The sequence below is a fragment of the Wickerhamomyces anomalus genome (assembly GCF_001661255.1).
Source record: "Wickerhamomyces anomalus NRRL Y-366-8 unplaced genomic scaffold WICANscaffold_1, whole genome shotgun sequence".
Taxonomy (NCBI): domain Eukaryota; kingdom Fungi; phylum Ascomycota; class Saccharomycetes; order Phaffomycetales; family Wickerhamomycetaceae; genus Hansenula; species Hansenula anomala.
The window spans coordinates 906552-928642 of NW_017567110.1; the positions used below are offsets into that span (position 1 = coordinate 906552).

The 22091-nt window shown below is 36.1% G+C and overlaps 10 protein-coding genes across 10 annotated transcripts; 3 read left to right on the top strand and 7 right to left on the bottom strand.

The window, feature by feature from the left end:
- Positions 1-76: 76 nt before the first annotated feature.
- On the top strand, positions 77-2545 carry POP1 (ribonuclease P/MRP protein subunit POP1; the record flags this gene model as incomplete). Its single annotated transcript, XM_019182929.1, has 2 exons — positions 77-188; positions 243-2545. The coding sequence occupies 2 exons, from the start codon at positions 77-79 to the stop codon at positions 2543-2545; spliced, it is 2415 nt and encodes an 804-aa protein (XP_019041180.1).
- A 49-nt stretch (positions 2546-2594) lies between these two features.
- WICANDRAFT_76154 (uncharacterized protein) lies at positions 2595-4514 on the bottom strand (the record flags this gene model as incomplete). Its single annotated transcript, XM_019184331.1, has 1 exon — positions 2595-4514. One exon carries the CDS (start codon positions 4512-4514, stop codon positions 2595-2597), a length of 1920 nt encoding a protein of 639 aa, XP_019041181.1.
- Positions 4515-5766: 1252 nt separating this feature from the next.
- Positions 5767-7176, top strand: GUD1 (guanine deaminase; the record flags this gene model as incomplete). Its single annotated transcript, XM_019182930.1, has 1 exon — positions 5767-7176. One exon carries the CDS (start codon positions 5767-5769, stop codon positions 7174-7176), a length of 1410 nt encoding a protein of 469 aa, XP_019041182.1.
- A 115-nt stretch (positions 7177-7291) lies between these two features.
- SSU72 (RNA polymerase II subunit A C-terminal domain phosphatase) lies at positions 7292-7960 on the bottom strand (the record flags this gene model as incomplete). Its single annotated transcript, XM_019181276.1, has 2 exons — positions 7292-7856; positions 7914-7960. The coding sequence occupies 2 exons, from the start codon at positions 7958-7960 to the stop codon at positions 7292-7294; spliced, it is 612 nt and encodes a 203-aa protein (XP_019041183.1).
- Positions 7961-8836: 876 nt separating this feature from the next.
- ATG4 (cysteine protease ATG4) lies at positions 8837-9769 on the bottom strand (the record flags this gene model as incomplete). Its single annotated transcript, XM_019180792.1, has 2 exons — positions 8837-8955; positions 8998-9769. Coding segments are annotated over 2 exons (891 nt in total), but the record flags the coding sequence as incomplete, so codon positions are not given.
- A 673-nt stretch (positions 9770-10442) lies between these two features.
- Positions 10443-12893, top strand: SQS1 (Sqs1p; the record flags this gene model as incomplete). The annotated part of the gene is made up of 1 exon (XM_019182931.1): positions 10443-12893. One exon carries the CDS (start codon positions 10443-10445, stop codon positions 12891-12893), a length of 2451 nt encoding a protein of 816 aa, XP_019041185.1.
- A 59-nt stretch (positions 12894-12952) lies between these two features.
- On the bottom strand, positions 12953-14752 carry JJJ1 (Jjj1p; the record flags this gene model as incomplete). The annotated part of the gene is made up of 2 exons (XM_019181121.1): positions 12953-13491; positions 13579-14752. 2 exons carry the CDS (start codon positions 14750-14752, stop codon positions 12953-12955), a joined length of 1713 nt encoding a protein of 570 aa, XP_019041186.1.
- A 197-nt stretch (positions 14753-14949) lies between these two features.
- On the bottom strand, positions 14950-16233 carry CNM67 (Cnm67p; the record flags this gene model as incomplete). Its single annotated transcript, XM_019184332.1, has 1 exon — positions 14950-16233. One exon carries the CDS (start codon positions 16231-16233, stop codon positions 14950-14952), a length of 1284 nt encoding a protein of 427 aa, XP_019041187.1.
- Positions 16234-16831: 598 nt separating this feature from the next.
- WICANDRAFT_87041 (sugar porter family MFS transporter) lies at positions 16832-18847 on the bottom strand. The gene has a single exon (XM_019186089.1). The coding sequence runs from the start codon at positions 18553-18555 to the stop codon at positions 16915-16917; it is 1641 nt and encodes a 546-aa protein (XP_019041188.1). The 5' UTR covers positions 18556-18847; the 3' UTR covers positions 16832-16914.
- Positions 18848-19818: 971 nt separating this feature from the next.
- Positions 19819-20052, bottom strand: WICANDRAFT_82119 (uncharacterized protein; the record flags this gene model as incomplete). Its single annotated transcript, XM_019185336.1, has 1 exon — positions 19819-20052. The coding sequence occupies one exon, from the start codon at positions 20050-20052 to the stop codon at positions 19819-19821; it is 234 nt and encodes a 77-aa protein (XP_019041189.1).
- Between the last annotated feature and the right edge of the window lie 2039 nt (positions 20053-22091).

Below are 22091 nucleotides of genomic sequence, written 5' to 3' on the forward strand. Positions count from 1 at the left end.
AACTAGAATTAAAAAGTTTATGTTGACATAATTCAAGTAATTTTAATTGGATTGGATAACCTTGGAGTATTTGACCATGGCCTCAAAGCGCTCTGGTGATAGTGGCTCGGGGAACGTTGACTCAAAAACTTATAGAAAGTTGAAAAGAAAACAGTCTAGACAGATCAGATCAGAAACTAATGATCCAGGTATGTAATACGCTTTGTAAACTCATTTTGACATTGAAACTAACCTTCCAAAAGCTTTGAATAAAGATGGTGTCCTAAACGTACACGATTTCCTCAAATCTAGAAAATATGAAATCAATGAATTGGAAAAAGCTCAATTAAATTCAAAATTTGCTTCATCAACAAGAACTTTCCAAAGTTTACCTAGAAAATTAAGAAGAAGAACCGCATCACATAATGTCAAAAGGATACCCAAGAGACTAAGGAACAGGGCAATAAGGGAGATGGCTAACGAATCTGGAGGTGTGAAGAAGAAAAAACTGAGAGGTAAAGAATTATACAGGGCAAGAATCGCTAAAAATTTATTGAAAATAGCTGCAAGGGCTAATAATCTAATGAAATTATTACCAGCTGACCAAAGATTATCTTCAGGTAAGTTGAAAATAAGACAAAGAATTAAAACATTAAATGAACAAATCAAAAATAGTAAAACCAATTCTGGTAACTTTATTAAAATTAACAATAATGTTGGTTCTTATGACAATACTGCATTAAATCAATTAGCATCACTACCAATTGGGAAGATTAAATATATGAAAAGACAAAGAAAGTTCACTTGGTTATCAACTCATGTATGGCATGCTAAAAGGTCACACCTGATTAAGAGATGGGGGTTCCAAATTCCTTTGAAACCAACTCAAAAGGCTTTTAGACTGTCTCATAGAAATTTCAATTTAACTGGTGGTATCACTTGGGATAAAAGTTATATAAACACATTAGTCATTCAAACCGATAACATCCAATCAATTGCCTCTTTGTTATCACAATTGACTAATGGTAAAGCTACTGGTAAAAGATTTTTACAAAATGGTGCAATTTATGAAGGTTTAATATATAAGGAACTTGAAGTTTTAGGAGATGGAACAATTCTTTTCTTTAAAAATGAGCAAAACAATGCTAAAAGACTGGTTGTTAGACTGCATCCATCCATTTATGAAGACATCTTCAATCATTTATTACAAATCAAATCAGAAGATGTTGAAATCATTGATAATAGATATGCAATAGGAAGTATTGAAGTTGGTGGTCCAATATCATTACCATCTTTAGCCACAATTTTAAAACCAAGTGACCCTAAAGCTGAGGAATCTAAGATCTTTGGGAAGCTTTGTACAGAAAGCACTTTACCAGATAATACTGTTTTCACATATCAAGCAATTGACCCAAGATTGGCAAATAGAAACAAACCAAGACCTGCACAAAACACTGACATTTTTGATACCCTAATAGAAATGAAGACTTCAAAATCTAATATAAACACAAATGTGGTGGAGAGTTTGTTAACATCAGAAGGAAGAACTAACTCATATAAAGATCAATTATCATTGAAACAAGTGGCCATAAAGAAAGATCAAGATGAAATTAAAAACCCTTCAAGTTTCCCAGTTGTTATTTATAAATCCTCATCAAATAATTGGACTGTATTATTACCATGGTACTGGGTCTTACCTGTATGGCATGCCATTAATCATATTGCACATATGAATCATGGTGGGTTATTACAATCACATCAATTGAAATTTGAGCAACACAAACTTTATTTCCCAGATGATTATCCATTCACAAGATCAGGATTTGTGGAGAATTTATTAGCATCAAAACAGAAAACTGCAAAATGGGAAAAAAAACCAATCTCTAAAAGAGTCAATTATGCAAAATTGAAAATTTCTAAAAATGATTTACAAACAGGTGAATTGGGTGATCCATTTAGTGCTGATTGGAGATATTTACAAATTTTAAAATTTGGGTTATCACAAGTTAAATTAGATAAAAGTACAAGAACATCTTCATGGAATTCAAAATTTGAACGTGATATTGAAGAACCTCATGATGTTTATAATTTTATCCAAGATGTCAAGAAATCGGATAAAGAGGCTGATGCTCGTGGTGAAACTTTAATCAATCCAATCAAATTATTAAATGAATTGGAAGAACCAAAAATTCCTGAATCTCCAAATGATCCATTACCTGTTGTTCCAATCAAGATTGAATTGGTTGGTAGAGGTTCCACTGCAGATAATGCTAGAATTTATTCCATCTCTGAACCATCTTTATCAGATTGGTTAAAAGCTACACGTGCTAAAAAGGCAACTGGTAGAAAAGTTAATGAGTATCCAGATATGCCAAATTCTTCAAATTTGATTGGGTTCATAACAAGTGGTAGTTATAGTTTAACAAAGGGGTTCAATACTGGTGTTGGTGCAATTGATGCAAATTATGCTAAACTACAACCAAATGATAGCAAAAAATATTGTATCGTTAGAAATGTTGGAACTGATTATGGACGTCTAGCAACGTGGGATGTTGTTCAGACATAGAAAAAAACTACATCAAGGGTCATAAAAAACATAGACACATTCAATATAACTATTTAGTGTTGTAAGTAAACTTCAGATTTTGTGAAGCTGCAATTTCTTTTAGTTTCTCATCATTGACATCTTTATCCGTTATACGTAAAATGTATAAACTGAACAGTCTCACTAATTGATCAGTTGTATAATTTGTAGCTTCCACTAATTCTTCTAAAACTGCTCCATTTTTCTGTAAGAAAGTTGTAGTTAAATTTGTAATTTCCCATGATGATTTTTTTCTTAACCCATATTGATAAATCAAATTCTTAGTCTTTGGTAATCCAAACTCTTGATAAAAATGATCAAAAAATTTCATCTTTTCTTGTGCATCTTTATCAGTTTTCCATAATCTCTTCAATTGATTCTTGATATCACCAATTGAACATTCATGATTCTTCTCCAATAGCTGAATACGAGCAGCCTGTGTATTGGTAACTTCAGCTTTGAAGATAACTTTAGCACAAGTATGACAATGATGTTGAATCATACCACCATGTGAATAATCTGTCTTTTTGGCTGCAACGATAACTCTATTGCGCAAACAGAAATAGTAATAAGCATGGTCCAATAACGTCTCAACATTGTTGTAAGCTTTACCTTGTGCGAAATTCACGGCAACTGAAAGACCATATTCTGAAGCGTGTAAAATTGATAAACATTTGGAAGTAGTTTCAAATTCTTGGAAAGATTTTGGTTGAGAATCAGTTGATTCGGCAATTCTAGGTCTTTTTGGTTCAGAAGCTTGACTATCTTCAAGTGGCCTTTTCTGTGAGGAGTTGATAGATGACTGTTTAGAAGCTATGCTATTTTCTGTAGTTGGTGGTTGGATATTTTCTTTCTCAGAGCCGCTTGATTGAGTTGTTTGTAATGGAGCTGGTCTTGCTAATGTTGAATCATTGGTTTGAGGTGCTGGATTTCCAATTTCTTGCTCTTTATTTATTGGATTAGTTGTATTATTTAGGTTTGCATCTCCAATTGATTTTTCTGGGGTAGCATAATTACTTTCATCACTTTCATTATCAGAGACCTCAGTTCTCTTTGTTGAAACAGGCAGGTTATCATTTGGCAGATAGAATGATCTCTTTGGTTTACTTTGACTAGAAGTTGAAGATCCTGAACTTGTGGTCTTTGTAGCTAAATTTGATGTTGGTGTATTTTTAACAAAAGGTGAATTTGAGATGGTTGTGATGTTACCAGCACCATTGTTAGAATTAGGAGCAGCAGAATTACCTGTTCTGTTGAGTGGTGTCAATGGTGGTGTATTATTTGGTGGTAATTGTGTCGTGTTTGGCAAGTGATGGCCTTTTTCTGTTCTTTGGTTGAGGGCATTGATAGAAGGAGAATTCATGACAGGAACATTGTTCTTTGGAGGTTGTAGTGATGTTCCATGTGAAGGACGGTTTTGAGGAGGCTTGAACTGATCGGAGGAGGTATTCTTCTGTCTTGATTCCTGTTCAGTTGGTGCAATCGGTGGTTGTACTTGAGGTAACATTGGTGATGGTACAGGTGCTGTAACTGGAGCACCAATAGGTGGAGCTGGAGCTGGAAATGGGGCTGCTGCTGGAAATTGATTTGGAGCTGGTACTGGAGGTATTGTTTGACCTGCAATAGCTGGTGAAGCTTGAGGTGGAGCTGGTAGACCATAAAAAGCAAAAGGTTGAGTATTATTGAGAGGAGCATCCTGATTCAAATCACCTTCAACAAATTCCATAAAGGCAATGCCATCTGAGAAATGATACATTCTCCCAGTGGGAGTATTTGACAGTAGAACCTGTTCATATCTTGCCAATAGACGCAAAGCTCTTTCCCTAACAACTTCACTTTGTTGTAATTGGCGCTTCAATGCAAGTTTATCCTCCACAAGACTTTCGATAAGGCGCTTATTCTGCTTGAATTCAGTCAAGTCAATTCCGTTTTGAGCTGGTGATCCTGACATCTTGAGCAACACTTTTATCGATGGTGATTCTTTCAAGCAAGTATGTTATTCAATTGTTTATGTTGTTATTTTTTTATTCAAACGCGAAATACAAAAAAAGTCGCGTCGGTGTTGGTAGAAAAGAAAAGACATCCATATAGTGGTAACTGGCAAATGTACAATACTGGTTCAGATCAAACTGAAGACTTATCAACAGAAAGCCAGATATGCTCAAACAATTGATTCATGATAGGCTGTGTATGTTGCAGACGTGGAATTGGTCCAAATTACACCAAAAAGAACAGATCCTCCTCTCACAGTCAAACAAGAATGAGCAATTTGGAATTGAAAATAGCACAATAGCACTATTCAATTGTATTCGTTGATAATTCAATCTAATAAGAATACATCAGTTAACCATTGTTAAATCTAGGTACTAATGCTTTATAATATGCCCTATGTTTTGGTTTTGACGGGCGTGAATATGAGGGTAACCCCCTTGAAAAAAACTATAAAAGGGCCCGAATCCGCTTTGAAAACTTTGTTTTCCCTTACATTTTTTTTTCTTCATACTTACCTTAAGACGTCGCCAGAGATCAAGAAGTCTTGGTGATCAGGTATACTTGTTTGCATTGCACAGCGCATCCTGTATATTTGCTGACATTCTCCTTATGGAGGATGGGTGGGTCTTATAATTTTTGATTTCACCTCTCCTTGTCTTTATGATTTGGATTTCACACCCAAAGGTATTTAGGAGGACGTCTTACTCCTTCATGCCTGTTGCTCAGGTATTTGATTGACAATTGTTATTTCTTTACTGAAGCACCCTCTTTTCCATTTTACTAGCCATCAGAAGATGGATTGAAAAGGAATTGATACAAAATCAAATCTGTTGCTTTTCGTGTCGGTGATTTGCTTCGACGTTACACACTTTTAAATAACTCGTACACATGTAAATCAACTACGCAACGGGCATGTCCTATCATCGGTGTATCCCTTTCTCTTTTGATTGTACAATCATGTTTATAATTGAAATTTGGATCTCGCCGAAGTCTTTGATGATGAATTCAAGTTTACTTGAAGTTTTTTCCATCAAACTTCGTTCCGCGGACCGGTGGCTTTTGAAAATTTGCCACGGGTTCACCTACGGCAAACTAAAAATTTGAATACGACAAACATCAACAAGACGAAAAAAAGATATAAAGCTCTGTGTTTGCTCCAGTTTTACACCATATTCACAGATGCTTTGAAGAAGTTTGGAACTCTTGTTATAATGACTGTGCCTATCTTCAACAAGCAATTTACTCCAGCCAAAGCTACATTATACTATGGGAATTTCATTCACACACCTAAACTAGGCGCTATCGAAGTGTTTACAAATTCTGGTGCACTTGTTGATAAAGATGGTTTCATTAGCAAATTTTATGCTGATAAGACTTTAAATGAAATACTCAAGCTGATAGATGATACCACTGCTGATGTCGTTGACATATCCGCTAATGCCAAATCATTCTTTTTCCCAGGTTTCATTGATACCCATATTCATGCTCCACAATACCCAAACAATGGAATCTTTGGTTACTCCACATTATTGGATTGGTTAACTACTTATACATACCCATTAGAAGCTTCACTGAAGAACTTGGACAAAGCTGAATTAGTTTACAATAAAGTCATCACTAGAACTGTTGCTAATGGTACAACATGTGCTGCTTATTATGCCACGATCGATACAGATGCAACCAACCTTTTAACAGATCTTGCCCTTCATCATGGCCAAAGAGCATTCATTGGTAAAGTTTGTATGAATGATAATGCTCCAGATTATTATATTGAAACTTTAGAAGAGTCAAAAGAAAGCACAATGGAAGTTATTGATCATATTAAACAAGTTGATCCGAAGAATGAATTAGTTGCTCCTATATTAACACCAAGATTTGCTCCATCGTGTACTTCAGAACTTCTCAACTGGTTGGGAGATTTGAAAAAAGAACATCATTTACATTCACAAACTCACATTTCTGAGAATAAAGGTGAAATTGAATGGGTTGCGGAATTATTCCCAAATTCAAAAAGTTATGCTGATGTTTATAATGATCATGGCCTTTTAGATGATAAAACTATTTTGGCACATGCTATTCATTTATCTGATCATGAAAAGGATCTAATCAGATCAAAAGGATCGGGTATTTCGCATTGTCCTATTTCAAATAGTGCTATAACTTCGGGTGAGGCAAGAATTAGATGGTTATTGGATAATGATATCCCTGTTGGATTGGGAACTGATGTCTCTGGTGGCTTTTCGCCTTCTGTTTTATCCACAGCTCGTCAAGCTTTATTGGTTTCAAGACATTTAGCTATGAAAACCTCTGATCATAACAAATTGTCAGTGGAAGATGTATTATACTTAGCTACAGTTGGTGGTGCAAAAGTTGTTGGGTTAGATGATAAGGTTGGTCTTTTCAAAGAAGGTATGAAATGGGATGCTCAGCTAATTGATTTAAAAGCTAAAGATTCTCAAGTTGATGTCTTTGAATGGCAAGTTCCAGAAGAGACAGAATCCACTTCAAAAGATGATTTCGTCAAGTTTCAAAACATGGTTGCAAAATGGTTATTTAATGGTGATGATAGAAACACCACAAAGGTTTGGGTAAACGGTAGACAGGTTCATGAACGTTTATAATAATTTAAATAGAAAGGCTACATTACAAATACATTCATTGTAGTAAATCAACATTAACCATTAACAATAGACAAATTGTTCTCTAATCTTTTTTTTGTGCATAATGATACAAGTTTTAATAGAATGCTGGGGCATATAGTAACGGTAGATTTGAGTACTTTTCTTGCCATTCTGTCAAAATATCAAGAATCTTATCTTCAAAAGGTACACTATCCTTATGAGTCTTTGATGCTTCTGAAGCTTCTGCTAATTTGCTAGCAAGCTCTAAAATCCCTTTACCACCAGCTCTTGCGTTTTCATCATCATCCTTAATATCCACATTAATAACATGAACAACTTTATTTAGATTACCACCTCTATGTAATAAATCTTCACAAACTGAATCAAAACATCTTTCTTCACAAGTAAACACAAAGTCAAATGTCTCTCTACCCTCGTGCCATCTTTGTGGTGCTTTTTTAATCTTTCTATTTCTATCCAACATCCTCAAAATACCATTAGCTTGGTATAGTTTTGGGTCTTGCGCTTCCAATTCTTTGTATATTTGATCATAAGGTGTTCCGAATGGGTAAACATTTGGTTTATCAATACTTGGACCAGGAAGCCTCACTGCTGAACCGGTACCATATGACGACACGGTGAACCCATTATCTTTTAAAAGCTTGTGAGCAGCCATGGAACTACATAAAAGTGTTAGTTGCCAGATTTGATTTTTTGCCACGACAATGGAAACATACCGATTATTGTTGACTGCACACACCGTACAAAACTTTAGTTCACTCATCTTCTAGTTTATATTAATGGTCAAAGTCTATTTCAAAGTTTATTCAATGATGAAGATTCCTGGAAAGATTTCGAAATAAGTTTATGTTCACCAGCTTCAAAAATCAATGGTGGAAAAATCGAAAATTTACTATGATGATTATGTAATCACAAATCCAAAACCATAAGACTGAACAAAAGTACTACAATCACTATAAACACAATAAAACCTTCTCTATGTAATAATCAATGGTTGAATAGATAATGAGACCAGCCCAATTCAATCTAATTTCAAAACAAATTGAATCAGTCAACTTGAAGATTCCCAATCTTCTTGAAAAACAGTTTCTGAAACAGTGGCTGGGGATGAAGAATCAATCTCTGAATTTTGGACAACATACGGTTCTTCATCAGCTTTCACACTGGTCATGTCATCAACTGTTTCTTCCGAAATGTTACCCACCACCCCGACTGAACTGGTACCAATGTTTTCGTAATCATCTTTTATTGAGGTGGAATAATTTTCAAAAGACTCTGTTGTGGTATCAAAACTTCCAGCTATAGCCTTTTGTTCTTCAGTATTCAGTGGAGTTTTTGTTTCAATTTCCCTTGGGAGAATTATCACTGAGCCATTTGCTATAGTTCCAGATGGGTCAATACAATTGGAAATTTCGACACTTGAGGTCTGATTTTGTCCAATTTGCGCTAATGGATCAGCAACAGCTTGACTTTCATCAACCTGCTCAAACTCTTCATCTTCTGGTAAGTCTTCATACTCTAAACCAACGTCAACAAAATCATCGCCATTCTTATCATAAACAACAAACGATGGCTTCCTCTTGGAAAAATCTCTAGGGGTATGATCAGGGGATATACGAACAACACTATTTTTATTTTCAGCATCTTGGATCTTTTGCTTCCAATCCAGCCACTCATGCTCATCTTTTATCAAAAATCCTAATAACATAGATGGGTCAACCTCAGACAAATGAATTTTTCTCAACTTCTTGGTGTGAACTGATTGGATATCAAGTGAAGACACTATTTCTGTACTTTCACTGACAGAGTTTTCCAACTTATCCTCGTGAAGTAAAGCCTGTTGGGGAAAATGTGGATCAAGGTAAAATAGATAATCCCCTTGAAAGCCAAAAAAATAATGTGATGAAGATGGTCTTCCACCAGATATACCGACACTTTCAGAAGATTGTAAAATGGACTTCAAGCTATTCCAATACAGTTTGTTGATGCTTTCAACTCCCAATCTAACACCTAATAATATGAGAACAGGCTGAAACACTCCGGTGTCATCTTTAGCAACTTTGAAAACATCATTTTCATAAATATCACCGCTATCAGAACCAATATAAACAGTTAATCCTGAATCAAAATCGTTACACAATGCTTGAATGCTTCTGGCAGCAGCTGATGGACCAAACCATTCACCTGCCTTTTTATTTGACAAAATTCTTCCCTTATCAACAATCCTATGTATTGAAAAGGGATGTGAAGGGCAATCAATGAACCAAGAAACAATCTGTTCGTGTTTTTCATTTGCTTCTTCGCTAAACCTCCATTGGCGCCCAAGATGTAAATTGAGGAGTGCATTTGCTAACAACGTCTGACCAGTTCTAATCATACATCCCCATCCGCAATCTGTTGTGAAGTATTCACTGTTCAAGTCATAATTCTGTCCTCTAATCAAGTTATGTAATGAGATTGGTGACGGTCCATCTTCGTCACGATTTATTGGTGCAAATTTTGTCCTATAAGTAAGCCATATTCTTGTGTAAACATCATCGATAAACTCCTGTGGCCATATATTTGACTCTTTTTCTTTCTTGATGGAAGGGGTGTTATTACCTGTAATTCCAAAGCTTTGGAAATAATTTTTGAATTCACTTATTGATATATCAGCTTGATGTGCTTTTTCTGGGGTTTCATTTGGTCTTGTTTCAGCGGATGTGTCACTTTGATCATCTTCTCTGGGGCTATCCTGCTTGAAGCTGTATATGTTCCCTAAGACCACAATTGGGTTCTCATGATCTGTATTCTCTAAGTCTTTATCCCAAAAGAGCTGCACAACTCTTTGAAAACCACTGCCTGAAGACATCTTTCTTTGTAACCTAAACCAAACAACAAACGAAGGCGTCTACCAATATCTCGATCGCCACTTAACCCAGCCCAGTCCCTATCAACTTCTTATAATCTCAGCCTTGTGTATCCTCCAAGGGCTCAATGAAATCTGCTGTGATGATCTATGCAATTCACAGGTTCCACTCAAAGGCTGTTCAGTTTGAATTAAGCGGTTCTGTTTTTGCTGTTCTGTACTCTGATTGATTATGCGAAATTCCATAGATAAAGATTTGGTCATGTGATGAAAAACGTGATGTTAGGGGCACTCACTTTGGTAACTTGTCTCTACAAATCTTTTCTACCATTAATCTCACGTTTCACCTTCTAAATCACATCAACACACTTTTGAGTTGTAATTGAATATTTTAGAAATGCCAAAGCGTGGAAGAGGTAGAGGTGGTTCTAGAGGTGGAAGAGGAAGACCTGGCAGAGGCGGTCGTGGAGGCTACATCGGTGGTAAACACAACAAGTACAACAAGAAGAAGAACCGCAATACCAAAACCATAGATGGTGATCATGTTTGGCCTAGTTCTCAAAGAGAGTTCCCAGAGTTGCATGACTTGAGTGATGCAGTAGACTTCTTGTTACCATCCAATCCAGAACACTCTCTACGGGCTGCAGCTGCCAGAGGTTCTAAACGTCGTTTTAGATTACAAGATGAAGCACTCAATACAGAAGAAAATATGGAGAATACAATGAAGCTTCCACTAAGGAAGAGACCAGTTGAGTTTGTTAAAGCTTCTACATTTGATCCATCTAATGATATCATAAGGAAGCTCAAAGAAAAAGAAGATTACCTTGAAAAAATAAATAAAAATGAAGTTTCATTTGTCAAGACGGAGGCAAACGATAATAATAATAGAAATGATGAATTTGAGGATGATGATCAAGATGAAGGATCCGTTAATGCAGTTGATGTTGAGATGATATCTGATGACAATGAAGCACCAGCTGTTGTGGAGGATGATGGGGAGTTACTCGATCCTCCTAAAGTTGCTGTTGAAAAGATCGAAGTTAAAGATATACCAATATTAAAGGAAAAAAAGACAATTATAAAAAACAAAGTAGAGTCTGTTCCAGATGATCAATTGTTTTTCAAAGATGAAGAAGGAGACAATAATATTAATAAAGATGTTAGAGTGGTTAAAGTTGATGAACCTTATCAACAAATAATACCCCCATCTGGTGGTGCAAATACAGAATACAATCCAACCATTTCGGTGGGTCATGTTTTGCTGTCTACATCTCAAGCTTCAAATGGTGATGTTCAAACATTTTTGCCTGCTGGAAAATCAAAAACTAAGGACATTGATCTCGATCAGTCGATATATGAATTGGATGAAGATGATGAAGATTTACTTGACCTGAACAAAACACAAAATAAAGATCTGTATCAATCTTATAACAGATATATATCACGTGTGATGCAAAATTTAGCAGACAGTGATGAAGAAGATGATGAAGATTATGATGATGGTGATAACGAGGATGATCTAGAAGATACCAAAGATCTTGATCAGGATATGTTTGCAGAGTTGGATGAAGACTTTGAAGAGGAAGCTAAATTCATTGCTGGCTCCGGTTTCGAAGACGAGGATAGTGACAACCAGCCTACCACTAATGATGGAACAACAACTAATAATTTTGGAAAACTCAATTTGAAGGAAAGCGAAGATCAAAAGGAAGATAATGATCCTGAATACGGTTTCCTCCCAGAAGATTATGAGTCCTTCGATAATTCATCAGTCGATGTGATCAATATAAGGTATGGGGCAGGTTCTAATCAATATTTTATGAAAAGTTTTATGTTGACTGGATCTTATGACTTTTCGTGGGTTGATCAAGATATGTTTCAAGACTTTTTGATTGAAAATGGTATGCCGGAACATAGATTGAATGCTTATTTCAAGCATGTTCAAGGTCAACTTGCACCTCCTGAAGAGCCTGAAGAGAAAGATTATGATATTCCCTTCAGTGATAGTGATTCAGACTCTGAAGAAGAAATAGGAAATGATCAGGATGATTATGATGATGAAGGCTTAGATGAACTGGTTAAGTACACTACAAAGTATGATGGTGTTAGACAGGCTGAATACGAAACAAAGACACTTAAAACAAGAGGTAAAGGTAGAAAGAAAGAATTAGATCTGGACCATATTGCAGATGATGACTTGCGTCAATCCTTAGCTGATCAGTATCAAGCACAAAGACACAATAAAAAAGGCAAGAAAAGAGATAGAGAAAGCAATGTTGCAAGAGAGCATTACACTTCAAAAGATATTTCTTTGAAATATCCATACACTTTATATGTTAATGATTTCCGTACCGAATTTGAAGAATTTTTACATGATTCAAAAAGAAATGCATTGACTTTCCCACCATTAGACCCTCATGGTAACAAAACATTGATGAAGTTTGCATATCTGTACAACATGAAGTCAAGAAAATTTGGTCAAGGGAAACAGCAACATGTTGTTGCAGTGAAAAACAAGAGAACATTCCATTCAATTCCAGATTACCATTCAATTGGACTGCTCTGTAAACAAAGACCGGTCTTCAATAGAATTGATCAAAAGAGACCAAGAGTTGAAATTGAAGCTGAAGAATCCAAGTCATCCAGAAGAGGTAAACCAAGCAAGGCACATGTCAAAGAAGGTGATATTGTGGGTGCTGATGCTCCAGAAATTTCTAGTGACAACATCGGTAGACGTTTATTGGAGAAACTTGGTTGGAAGTCAGGTCAAGGTCTTGGAAGTGATAATAGAGGTATCCCAGAGCCTGTTATAGCAAAGGTCAAAAAGACCAAGTTGGGTCTACGTTGAGAAATCTTCGTTGATAATGAAACCTGAGTTTATAGAATGCTAATATCTAATTACAAATTTTAACGTTTCTTCTTTCCTGACTTCTTCTTTGGTGCGGCAGCATGTCCTGTAGAATTAACATGTTGAAACAACTTATTTCTTGAAGTAAATTGAGCATTACAAACTGAACATTTTTCAGACCCTATTGTTGTATCTTTAGGTTGGGCTGATGGTGGTGGAGTCTCAGATGCAGAAGTGTCTGCTGTTGTGACTTTTTTGCCTTTTTTCTTCTTCTTGTTCTTGTTTACGCTCCACTCGTCCTCTGATTCCTCTTCTGCTAGAGATACCCCTGTTTCTAACGCTGCAGCAAGTTTCGCTAGTTCATCAATCTCTTCTTCAGACTCCTCCTTGAGTATGGGTTTATTTCTATTATATTTTTGTTTCTTCTTCTCCTTCTTTGACAGTTTCTTTTTTGGGATATCTTCTTCTGTTGATTCTAAATCACTCTCTATATCATCATCTATTTCCAGATCTTCATCTTCGTTTTCTTTTGCTGGTCCCTTTTCAGCGTCCAATTCGTTATTCACTTCACTTTTAGTTAGTGGAGCACTCTTTTCATCTTCATAATCAGAATCACCAAGATCTTTCAATTGCTCTTCTATCTTCCTTATTTCTTCATCTATCTCATCTGCAGCACCTGGCTCACCACTCAAGTCCTCGTTATTACTTTCATCTTCATCTGTATAGTCTTCATCTGCCGTATCAAAGTCACTCTCATCAGAAACAGGATCTATTCCTAAAACAATACCTTCCTGTTTCATTTCCCACTTCAGTTTAGCAAGTAATTTCTTGTGCCTTTTGCTAGTTTCATGAGTCTGGAACTGTTTCTCAGTTTTAAATACTTTATCACAAATAACACATTCGAAGACTTGAACGTCACCATCATCTTCACTGGCTTCTTCATCACCTGAAACAAAATGGCTTTCAATTTCCTGAAACTCAAGGTCATCAATCTGTTGCCAATTTTGAGCTTCATATTCACCCCTTTTCGATGCATTAGCGGCACGATCTTTGGCAATTTGTTTGCGAAGCTCTTCTTGATTTTTTCTTTTCTTTTCTTGTTCATATGCAGCAGCTCCTTCTTTCACTCTTGGGTCTCGTTTCTTCAAGAATGAAACAAAGCTTCTAATTGTTTCATTGTATTCACGACGAGCAGTATCTCTTGCCTTCTTGTTTTCTCTCTCCATTGCACGTCTAGTACGACGGTCACCAGCTGTTGAGTATCTGTATTCATCTTTCCACGAAAAAGTCTTGACAGTTGCAAATGATGACCAAACTTGATAAAACTTCCTCACTTGTGTTCCATAATCAGATTTACTTCTTCCAAACTTTGGATACATAACGTTTGTCAGCTCTGTTGGGTCATCGTCTTGATAGGTGGCATATTTATCTAAACCTTGTTGACGACCAGCTAAAATTTCTTCTGAAGCCAACTTATCAAACACTCTTCCCGCTAGTACGTACATACCAGCCATTGAATCATCAATTCTAGTGTATAGTGAAGGATCAAAGAACTTCAAGATCTCCTCTGTTGTTGTACCAGTCACCTCAGGCTCCAAATCATCACCATCATCAGCATAATAGTCATCATCTTCTCTCAATATTTGGTTCTTATGAGCATCATACCATGCTCTTTCTTGTGAATCTGAAAGCACTTCATATGCTAATCTGATCTGTGCAAAAACTTTTGTAGCGGCTTCAACATCGTCTGGATTTTTATCTGGATGGTATTGAAGTGCCTTCTTTCTATAAGCTTTTTTAAGTTCAATGTCAGTTGCAGCAGACTCCACGCCTAGCAATTCATAATAATCTGTCTTCATTGGATCATAGAAGTTCCGCTGAGGAACATTTCAATAGATGTATAGAGATTTGAATTTTTTTCAAGTATAACGTCGCAGAACATCCGAACACCATGTACTACCAGATACACTACAAGAAGTTAAAATTATCATGAAGATCATAATGATGGGTAAAGTCACATATAAAAGTCTTTGAATTAATAAATATTGGTCCTTCATTACACATTTGGCTTTAACTCTTTAAACAGAGTCTCCACGTTCTTGTACATCTGAGATGTGCATTGTCTCAAATGATCATTTCCATTCTGTTCATTTTGGAACTTTGAAATGTTGATATCCTGCTCATAAATAAGTTTGTGGAGCTTGTTTGAAAATTCACAGAGTACATCTTCACTTTCTAATAATTTTGCAATCTTTGGAATAGTTTCTTTTGTCTCTGAAAATGGTACCAGTAGATTGATCAAAATGTTTTTAATGATGTTGTGTGATTTGGACAAGTTCAATGAATCAACCAATCCAAGTTCAAGTGTATCATAAACTGATTTGCCATTGGAGCCTTTAAAGCTTAAAGATGGAAATCTCTCTGGTGTTATTTCCTCACTTGTATCACCAATCAAATCAGACAACTTCTTTTCCAAGGTCTGGATAATCTCTTCCTTCTCTTCTTTTATCTTCTGTACCTCTTTGAACTTACTTTTTGACTCTTCGGATAAAGTATTGAGCTCCTCTATTGTTGTGCTTTTAAGACTAATGACTTCTTTCAAACTCAAATTTGAATCCTTGAGAATAGATATTTCTTCTTTTAATTCTGAGTTTTGCTTTTTGACCATGGTAATATCTGCTTCCAGCGATTTGAGATCTTGTTCACCTTTCTCAAATTGCTCTTTAGTTAAAATTTTGATATTTTTATTGGACTGTTTGAAGCTTTCTAAAATCACAGATCCATTTTGTAAGTTCTGTAGATACTTTTTTAACTCTCTAAGTTCTTGAAGTTCTGTTTCATCCGCCTTGTTTTGTTTCTCTACTAAATTGACAGGAGCTGGCGACTTTTTTTGGGCTTTTGAAGGTGTTTCATCTTGAAAGCTTGGACCTCTTGTTGATTGATTTGTGTAATCATTGTCCTCATGTTCATCATCAGTTTCTTGGATGGTTTCATTAGCATTTGCAGAGAGTTTAGACAGTTTTGATTTAGCTTTCAGTATATCTTTAGGTTGAAATTTATTTGGAGGAATATCAGCAGGAGTTGATTGGGATAGTGGTGTCCATAATCTTTCAGGTGGAGGACTCTGACAATGCTTGGTCCCAGAATCCGTACTGGTAGAAACGCCAGATGATCTTTTATTAACATTGTGAAGCTTTGAGTCAAGGTATTCAGCTATCTGAATAGCGTTTTTGTCATTGAAATCAGGGATGTCCAAGTCTGTGACGGATTCATCTGACGAGTTATTACTATCATCATAACGATAAGACTCTGATTCTGTGTCTGAATGATATTTTGCCATTGCTAAGGAAAACTAGTGAAAAGAAATAAGAGGATAGCAGCTATTGTAAACGATGAGGAAATAGTAGTGTGTTCAGTCTAGTATGCACTTGGTTTCTGAATGTAGCCGACGGTGATGATTTTGAATAAATGATGATGAAAGTTGAAGTGTTGATACGTCCTTCTTTTCTTAACGGGCGTAATTTGTGGATCAAAGAATTTTGATTTCTGTGGATATTCAGTGGTTGCTTATGTGACTTTTTGCGGTTTGGGAAAAAATTATTAATGTTCAAAAAGTATGGTTTTCAAATGTACACAAAAACAAATCATGTATAACAAAAAGTTGATGTTTTTGTTTTTCGAAGAAAAAGTAAACAAAGAAACTGTGACAACCACAAAACTTTTCGCGAAGTATTGATAAGAGCACTCCCTCACCACCTTTTCGCGAATCGAATTTTTTTCTGAACTCTACAGGTGTATGTACATCATAAAATCATTGTCATCCCTCTAGAGCCCACTTTATTAGCTTTATAATTATATTGTGCTTCAAGTTATAACACTACAGTAATGAAATTTAAACTTAAAATAAATTATTTTATACTATAAACAGTTCTAGTAGCAAAAAATTCGTAAACACATGAGATAAAATTAATAAATGAACAATAACGGTCCGGAGAATTGAATAAATAGGTGGAAACGATGATTAAACTGATTCAGAAGCAGTTGATCTTTGTTCAAGAATACCTCCCTTAGCATCTTCAACGTTGGTAATAGTGGCTTTTCTTTCATCAAAGACTTCATCACCAGCAACTTTTCTTGAGTAGTTGTGTTCAGTTGGGATGAAACCAGCAGATTTCCAAGCATTTGGAACAGATTCATATAATTCATCAACAGCTTCCAATGACAAACCTTTAGTTTCATAGACAAATAAGAATGCAAACAAGATACATAAGAAGTTACAACCACCCCAAATGAAGAAAACTTTTGATTGTAATCTGGCAGAACCTGGAGCATCATCAACCAAGTATGGGGTTGCATAAGCAATGGCAAAATTCCATAACCAGTTACTAGCAGTTGAGATAGCAATAGATTTAGCTCTTGTTCTCAATGGGAAGATTTCACCAATAACAACCCAAGCATCACAACCCCAAGTAGCAGCAAAAAAGGCAATGAAGATACAGGTGAATGCAATTAAACATTTGTTAGCAGCATCTGATTTGGTAGCAACACCGATGATGGCAATCAATAATTCAGAGGTACACATACCAATAGCACCACCAATCAACATAGAACGACGACCTAAAATATCAACCAAGAAAATACCTGGAATAGTAGCAACAACGTTAACAATGTTTGTAACTAATTGAATAGTGAATTCATTTTTGATACCAGAGTTTTTGAAGAAAGTTGTACCGAAGTAGAAAATAAAGTTAATACCAGTTAATTGTTGGAAAGCTTGAATAGCAAAACCAGTGAAAATTCTTTTCAATTGAGAGTTTTTGAGTGAGAAACAATCAGCCCAGCTTGAACTACCTTGACTCATTTCAAATTCATAGTTAGCAACAATTTCACCTAATTCATCAACTAATTGAGGATGGTCAGCTGGTAATTTTCTTAATCTTGCCAATGATTTCATAGCTTCATCAGATTTACCCTTGTGAACAAAGAATCTTGGAGTTTCTGGTAAAAAGATCATACCAATGGATAAGATCAAAGCCCATAAGAATTGGATAGCTAATGGAATTCTGTATGAACCAGAATCATCTCTGTTGTGGGTACCTTTGTTGACACAAGAAGCTAATAATAAACCAATAGTGATGGCAAATTGATAACATGAGACAACAGCACCACGAATCCATTTTGGAGTAGTTTCAGATTGATATAATGGGACAGTTGATGAGACTAAACCGACACCAAAACCACCAATAACACGACCAGCAACTAATAAGTTGATATCATGAGCAGCAACTTGTAAAATAACACCAATGTTGAAAATAACAGCACAAGAAATAATTAAAGTCCAACGACGACCAATGGTATCATTCATGTAAGGAGCTAATAAAGCACCGAAGAAAGTACCAGCAGATAAAATGGAGACAATTAAAGAATGTTCAGATGATGAGAAAACACCTTCACCACCATTAACACCAGGTTGATCTTTTGGGAAATGTTTTAAAACATAAGGCATAGCTAAGACACCGGAAATTGTACCAGTATCGTAACCAAATAAGATACCACCAAAGGCAGCAAATAAACCGACAAAGACAGCCATGAAGGTAGAACCTTCAGACTTTTCCTCAGCATTGTAGAATTTCTTCACAAGATGATGATCTGCTAAACCCATTGTGAAAGTTGATTGTTTGTAATAAGATTTGAATTTGTAGTTGAAAACTTGATGATGAATTAAAGAAGTTTCTGGGATTGACAACTAGAGGAATTTCCACTCCTTTTATACATTTGATCACCTCCATCTTCAAATCTTTAGACGAATTCGTTGACTCCTCTTTCTCCATGTTTTGTTGCAACAGATCTTTTTCAAAATCACTTTCATCTGGGGTTCATGCTTCAAAAGTTTCTGTTTTCACAAGATGCACGTCCAAAATTTGAAAACCGCAAAAATTTTCAACCAATGAAAAATCCGAGATGGAAAAACTTTGGACACTCATGCAGCTCACCCCGGAAAATTTTGTTGGAATAAAGTTTCTTTGGAACATGGACAGCCCTACAAGGAGAAAAAGATAACAACAAAAGGAGCTTTTCCAAAAAAATAAATGTAACAAATGACTCCTTTGCCCCGTCCCCACTCATTTGCAGCTCTGTATGTTACACTTGAGAAATGAATCAGCAGGAAAAATAGTTTGTGGGCTCAATCGTATGTTTGCCCTAAAAACAGGTTTTTCCATGCCTAGGCTTGTACACGTACATCTCATGGTTATAATCCGAACAATATACAATATAGTCATACAAGTCTTGATCTTGGGTGAAAGAGGACCAGCCGTTAATTCTTGCAATAGCAAAAGCACACAATACTTTCAACATTTCTTATGCCAATCAATCATTATAACCTACCTAGAATGGCTACAAAATGCTTTCTAGTTTCTCTTGAACTACACAAATGAAATCCGCAGGCAGGCCCCACGCTACAGTTGATACGTCTGTATAGTCTCTAGCAACGACATATAAGGTGGTACTAACTCGAATTCTAACGTGTATACAGTTCAATAAAATTAATTTTGAAGACCACAAATAGCTTGAACAAAGTTTCCTGGCGTTTAAACTCAGGAGTGGCCACGATTGACCGCACAGCTTGTAAAGCTAATTTCTCCGGGGGACAGATTACACATAAATTGTTTTAAAGTTGGGCCAACTGGCGGCCAGCCTCCATAACTAGGGTACTCCTTCGGCACTCCACACGTTAATATGGGGATTAAAAATATTTCTCTGTCAACTATCTCCTAGGTGGACACCTTCGGTTGGAGAGGTGTTCACTGCAGTAGAGCTTGTACTAGTTCGACCTATTTCATTGAAAAGCTTCAAAAGTGCAAGCCCTGTTTTTGGCGTTCAACAAGGGTGTGGTATCATCTTTCAAGTCTATCAAGTTTAAGCCTTATACAGGTACAGTGGTCCCTTTGTATTCACTCGTACAATCGATCGGAGAATCTTTTTCGTAAAGGTGAATCAAGCTGTGTCTCGGTAAACCAGTGTGTCTTTCGAGCTTCTGTAGGACATATGATTGAAGATCATGATTCAACACTACGAACTGGCACTGGTCATTGGTGAATATGGCAGCTGAAAGTAATAATTTTTCAATATCTAAATTAAGATAGAGCCTAGTGCACATGGTGCTTCAGCTTCCAACTTTCAAGAGGTACTGTAGTCTGTAGTGAAAGCGAAATCGAAAACATCACCAGTTTCAAAGTGGAACATTAACAGTCCAAGCACCAAGCACTGCTTGTATTCTCAAACCCTAAAGTTCACCAACCAATTAAAAGTTCGGAGTTCTAAAGCTCAACCTTCAAAGGCAGTTTTTGCTTTGTGCTTTTGTTTTTCGTCACGTAAAAAAGAGCAATTTTTGTCGATCTCGGATTTTCCCCAGCTGAAAAAGAAATAAAGTTCACGAGCGGCTGCATAAATTCTCAAGATCTGGAGAAACTGGGACATGTAGTCATTTGTCCATGATTTTTCCAGGAGATGAAACATGATAAAAAATACAATTGGATCATTTGGTGGTTTTTAAAGTTGGGGCAAAATAATGTAAAATAATTGTGGAGTAGACCCATAAGGAAAATCATGAGCTTTAACCTTTAAGTCGTTGGTTTGTTGTCTGCCAGTTAGCAGTTTGAAAATCATCGTTCTTTCATGACAAGCTTGCACAGCTTGCGTGTGTGTTAAAGGAAACAGGACTCTGTATGAATATCAGACGTGTCAACCTTGACTAATTTCAGATTCATCATGTTTTTCTTGAGACTGCTAGATACAGAAATGTAAGATCAAAACCCATACGTCAGTAATCAGTACCAGTGGCACCATGGACCATGAGACGTTGCAGATGCGTTTCTGTTCTCGACGTTCAATAACTTCTGAACGTTCATGCTGGAACAACTAATGGATAAGCTTTGACTGGGGTGATTTATCGAGTGCTCAACTTTAATGAAAGCCCCTAAACTTTGGAGATATTATTGAATTGAGTTTGTCCGTACCTGAAAGCATTAGTCGAGAGTTGAGACATGATAAATTGAGAACTGACGATATTGTTGACTTAATACAACGTTGCACAATTGATTACAGTGTGATGTTACAAGTCTTCTACGCTAAATATATTTGTTTCAACTTGAATTAGCTTTGTTCATCAGCTCTCTTAATTGCTGTAGAGCTAGAGTTAGCTAATTAGTTTCATAAACAGATCACAAAGCCGCACTCTATTGGGTGTTGTTTAAGTTAAAAACCTCAGTACTAATTAGCTTTTTGAGTATGGTCAGGAGATCAAATATCTTGCATGATAGAGATCCCTCTATTTCTAGTTTCATACCAAGGTTTATTTCTATAGCTGGATCAATGTGTGTTCATCTTTATGTCCAGCTCAGGTTGCTGAAGTGTTTTTGTATAATCTATTGTTGAGCTCATTCCACTGAGATGGCCAAAAAAGGTTTCTGTCATGAAGTACATGGGTTGAACATCATGAATGCTTGTTTTTTTTTGCAGGAACTTCTTGGTTGTTTGAGAAAGGAAGAAGCAATGGTGGTCGATTAAGCTCATTAATTTACTGAGCCTGGGGCTCACTCTCCGTGTTTGGAAAGTTACACCACTCTTGACTCATTCTATTTGTAGTGTAATATATGTAGCAAATAATCGTCACTTAAAAGTATTATGTGTTGCAAATATTAATCAATCATCTTCAGTTAGATAGGAACAAATTGTATTCTTCAATCCTATTTGCTGTTTGCGAACATTCACCAATCAAATAATTATTATGCTACTTTACCGAACTGTCAGATAATTATCATTGTTGTTTCAAAGATTTGGTGTCTGACTTGACAATAAGGTACTTCATATCCATCCCTAGAGTCAATCTAATCTTTGTTTACTGAATACTGGAGTTGAAGAAGTAGGTTTTGTGACATTTCTTGTTGATGTTGATAGTGTTGATAGTACAGATAAGAAAATGTTCGGAGGTGAAAAAATTTTGGTAATGTTTATGATCAACGGGATAGGAAATCCTAAATCAGCCAAAACTTCCACTTCATCACGTCTTCAGAAATCTGGAGCTTGAAGGCTTTGAAGTGTACACATTCAATATGCCAGATTGGTTAATATTAAGCACGGCCATCTCAGTTGAAGCAGTCTTTGTTGATTTTGGCTCGTCGCTATAGGCTATAGGGC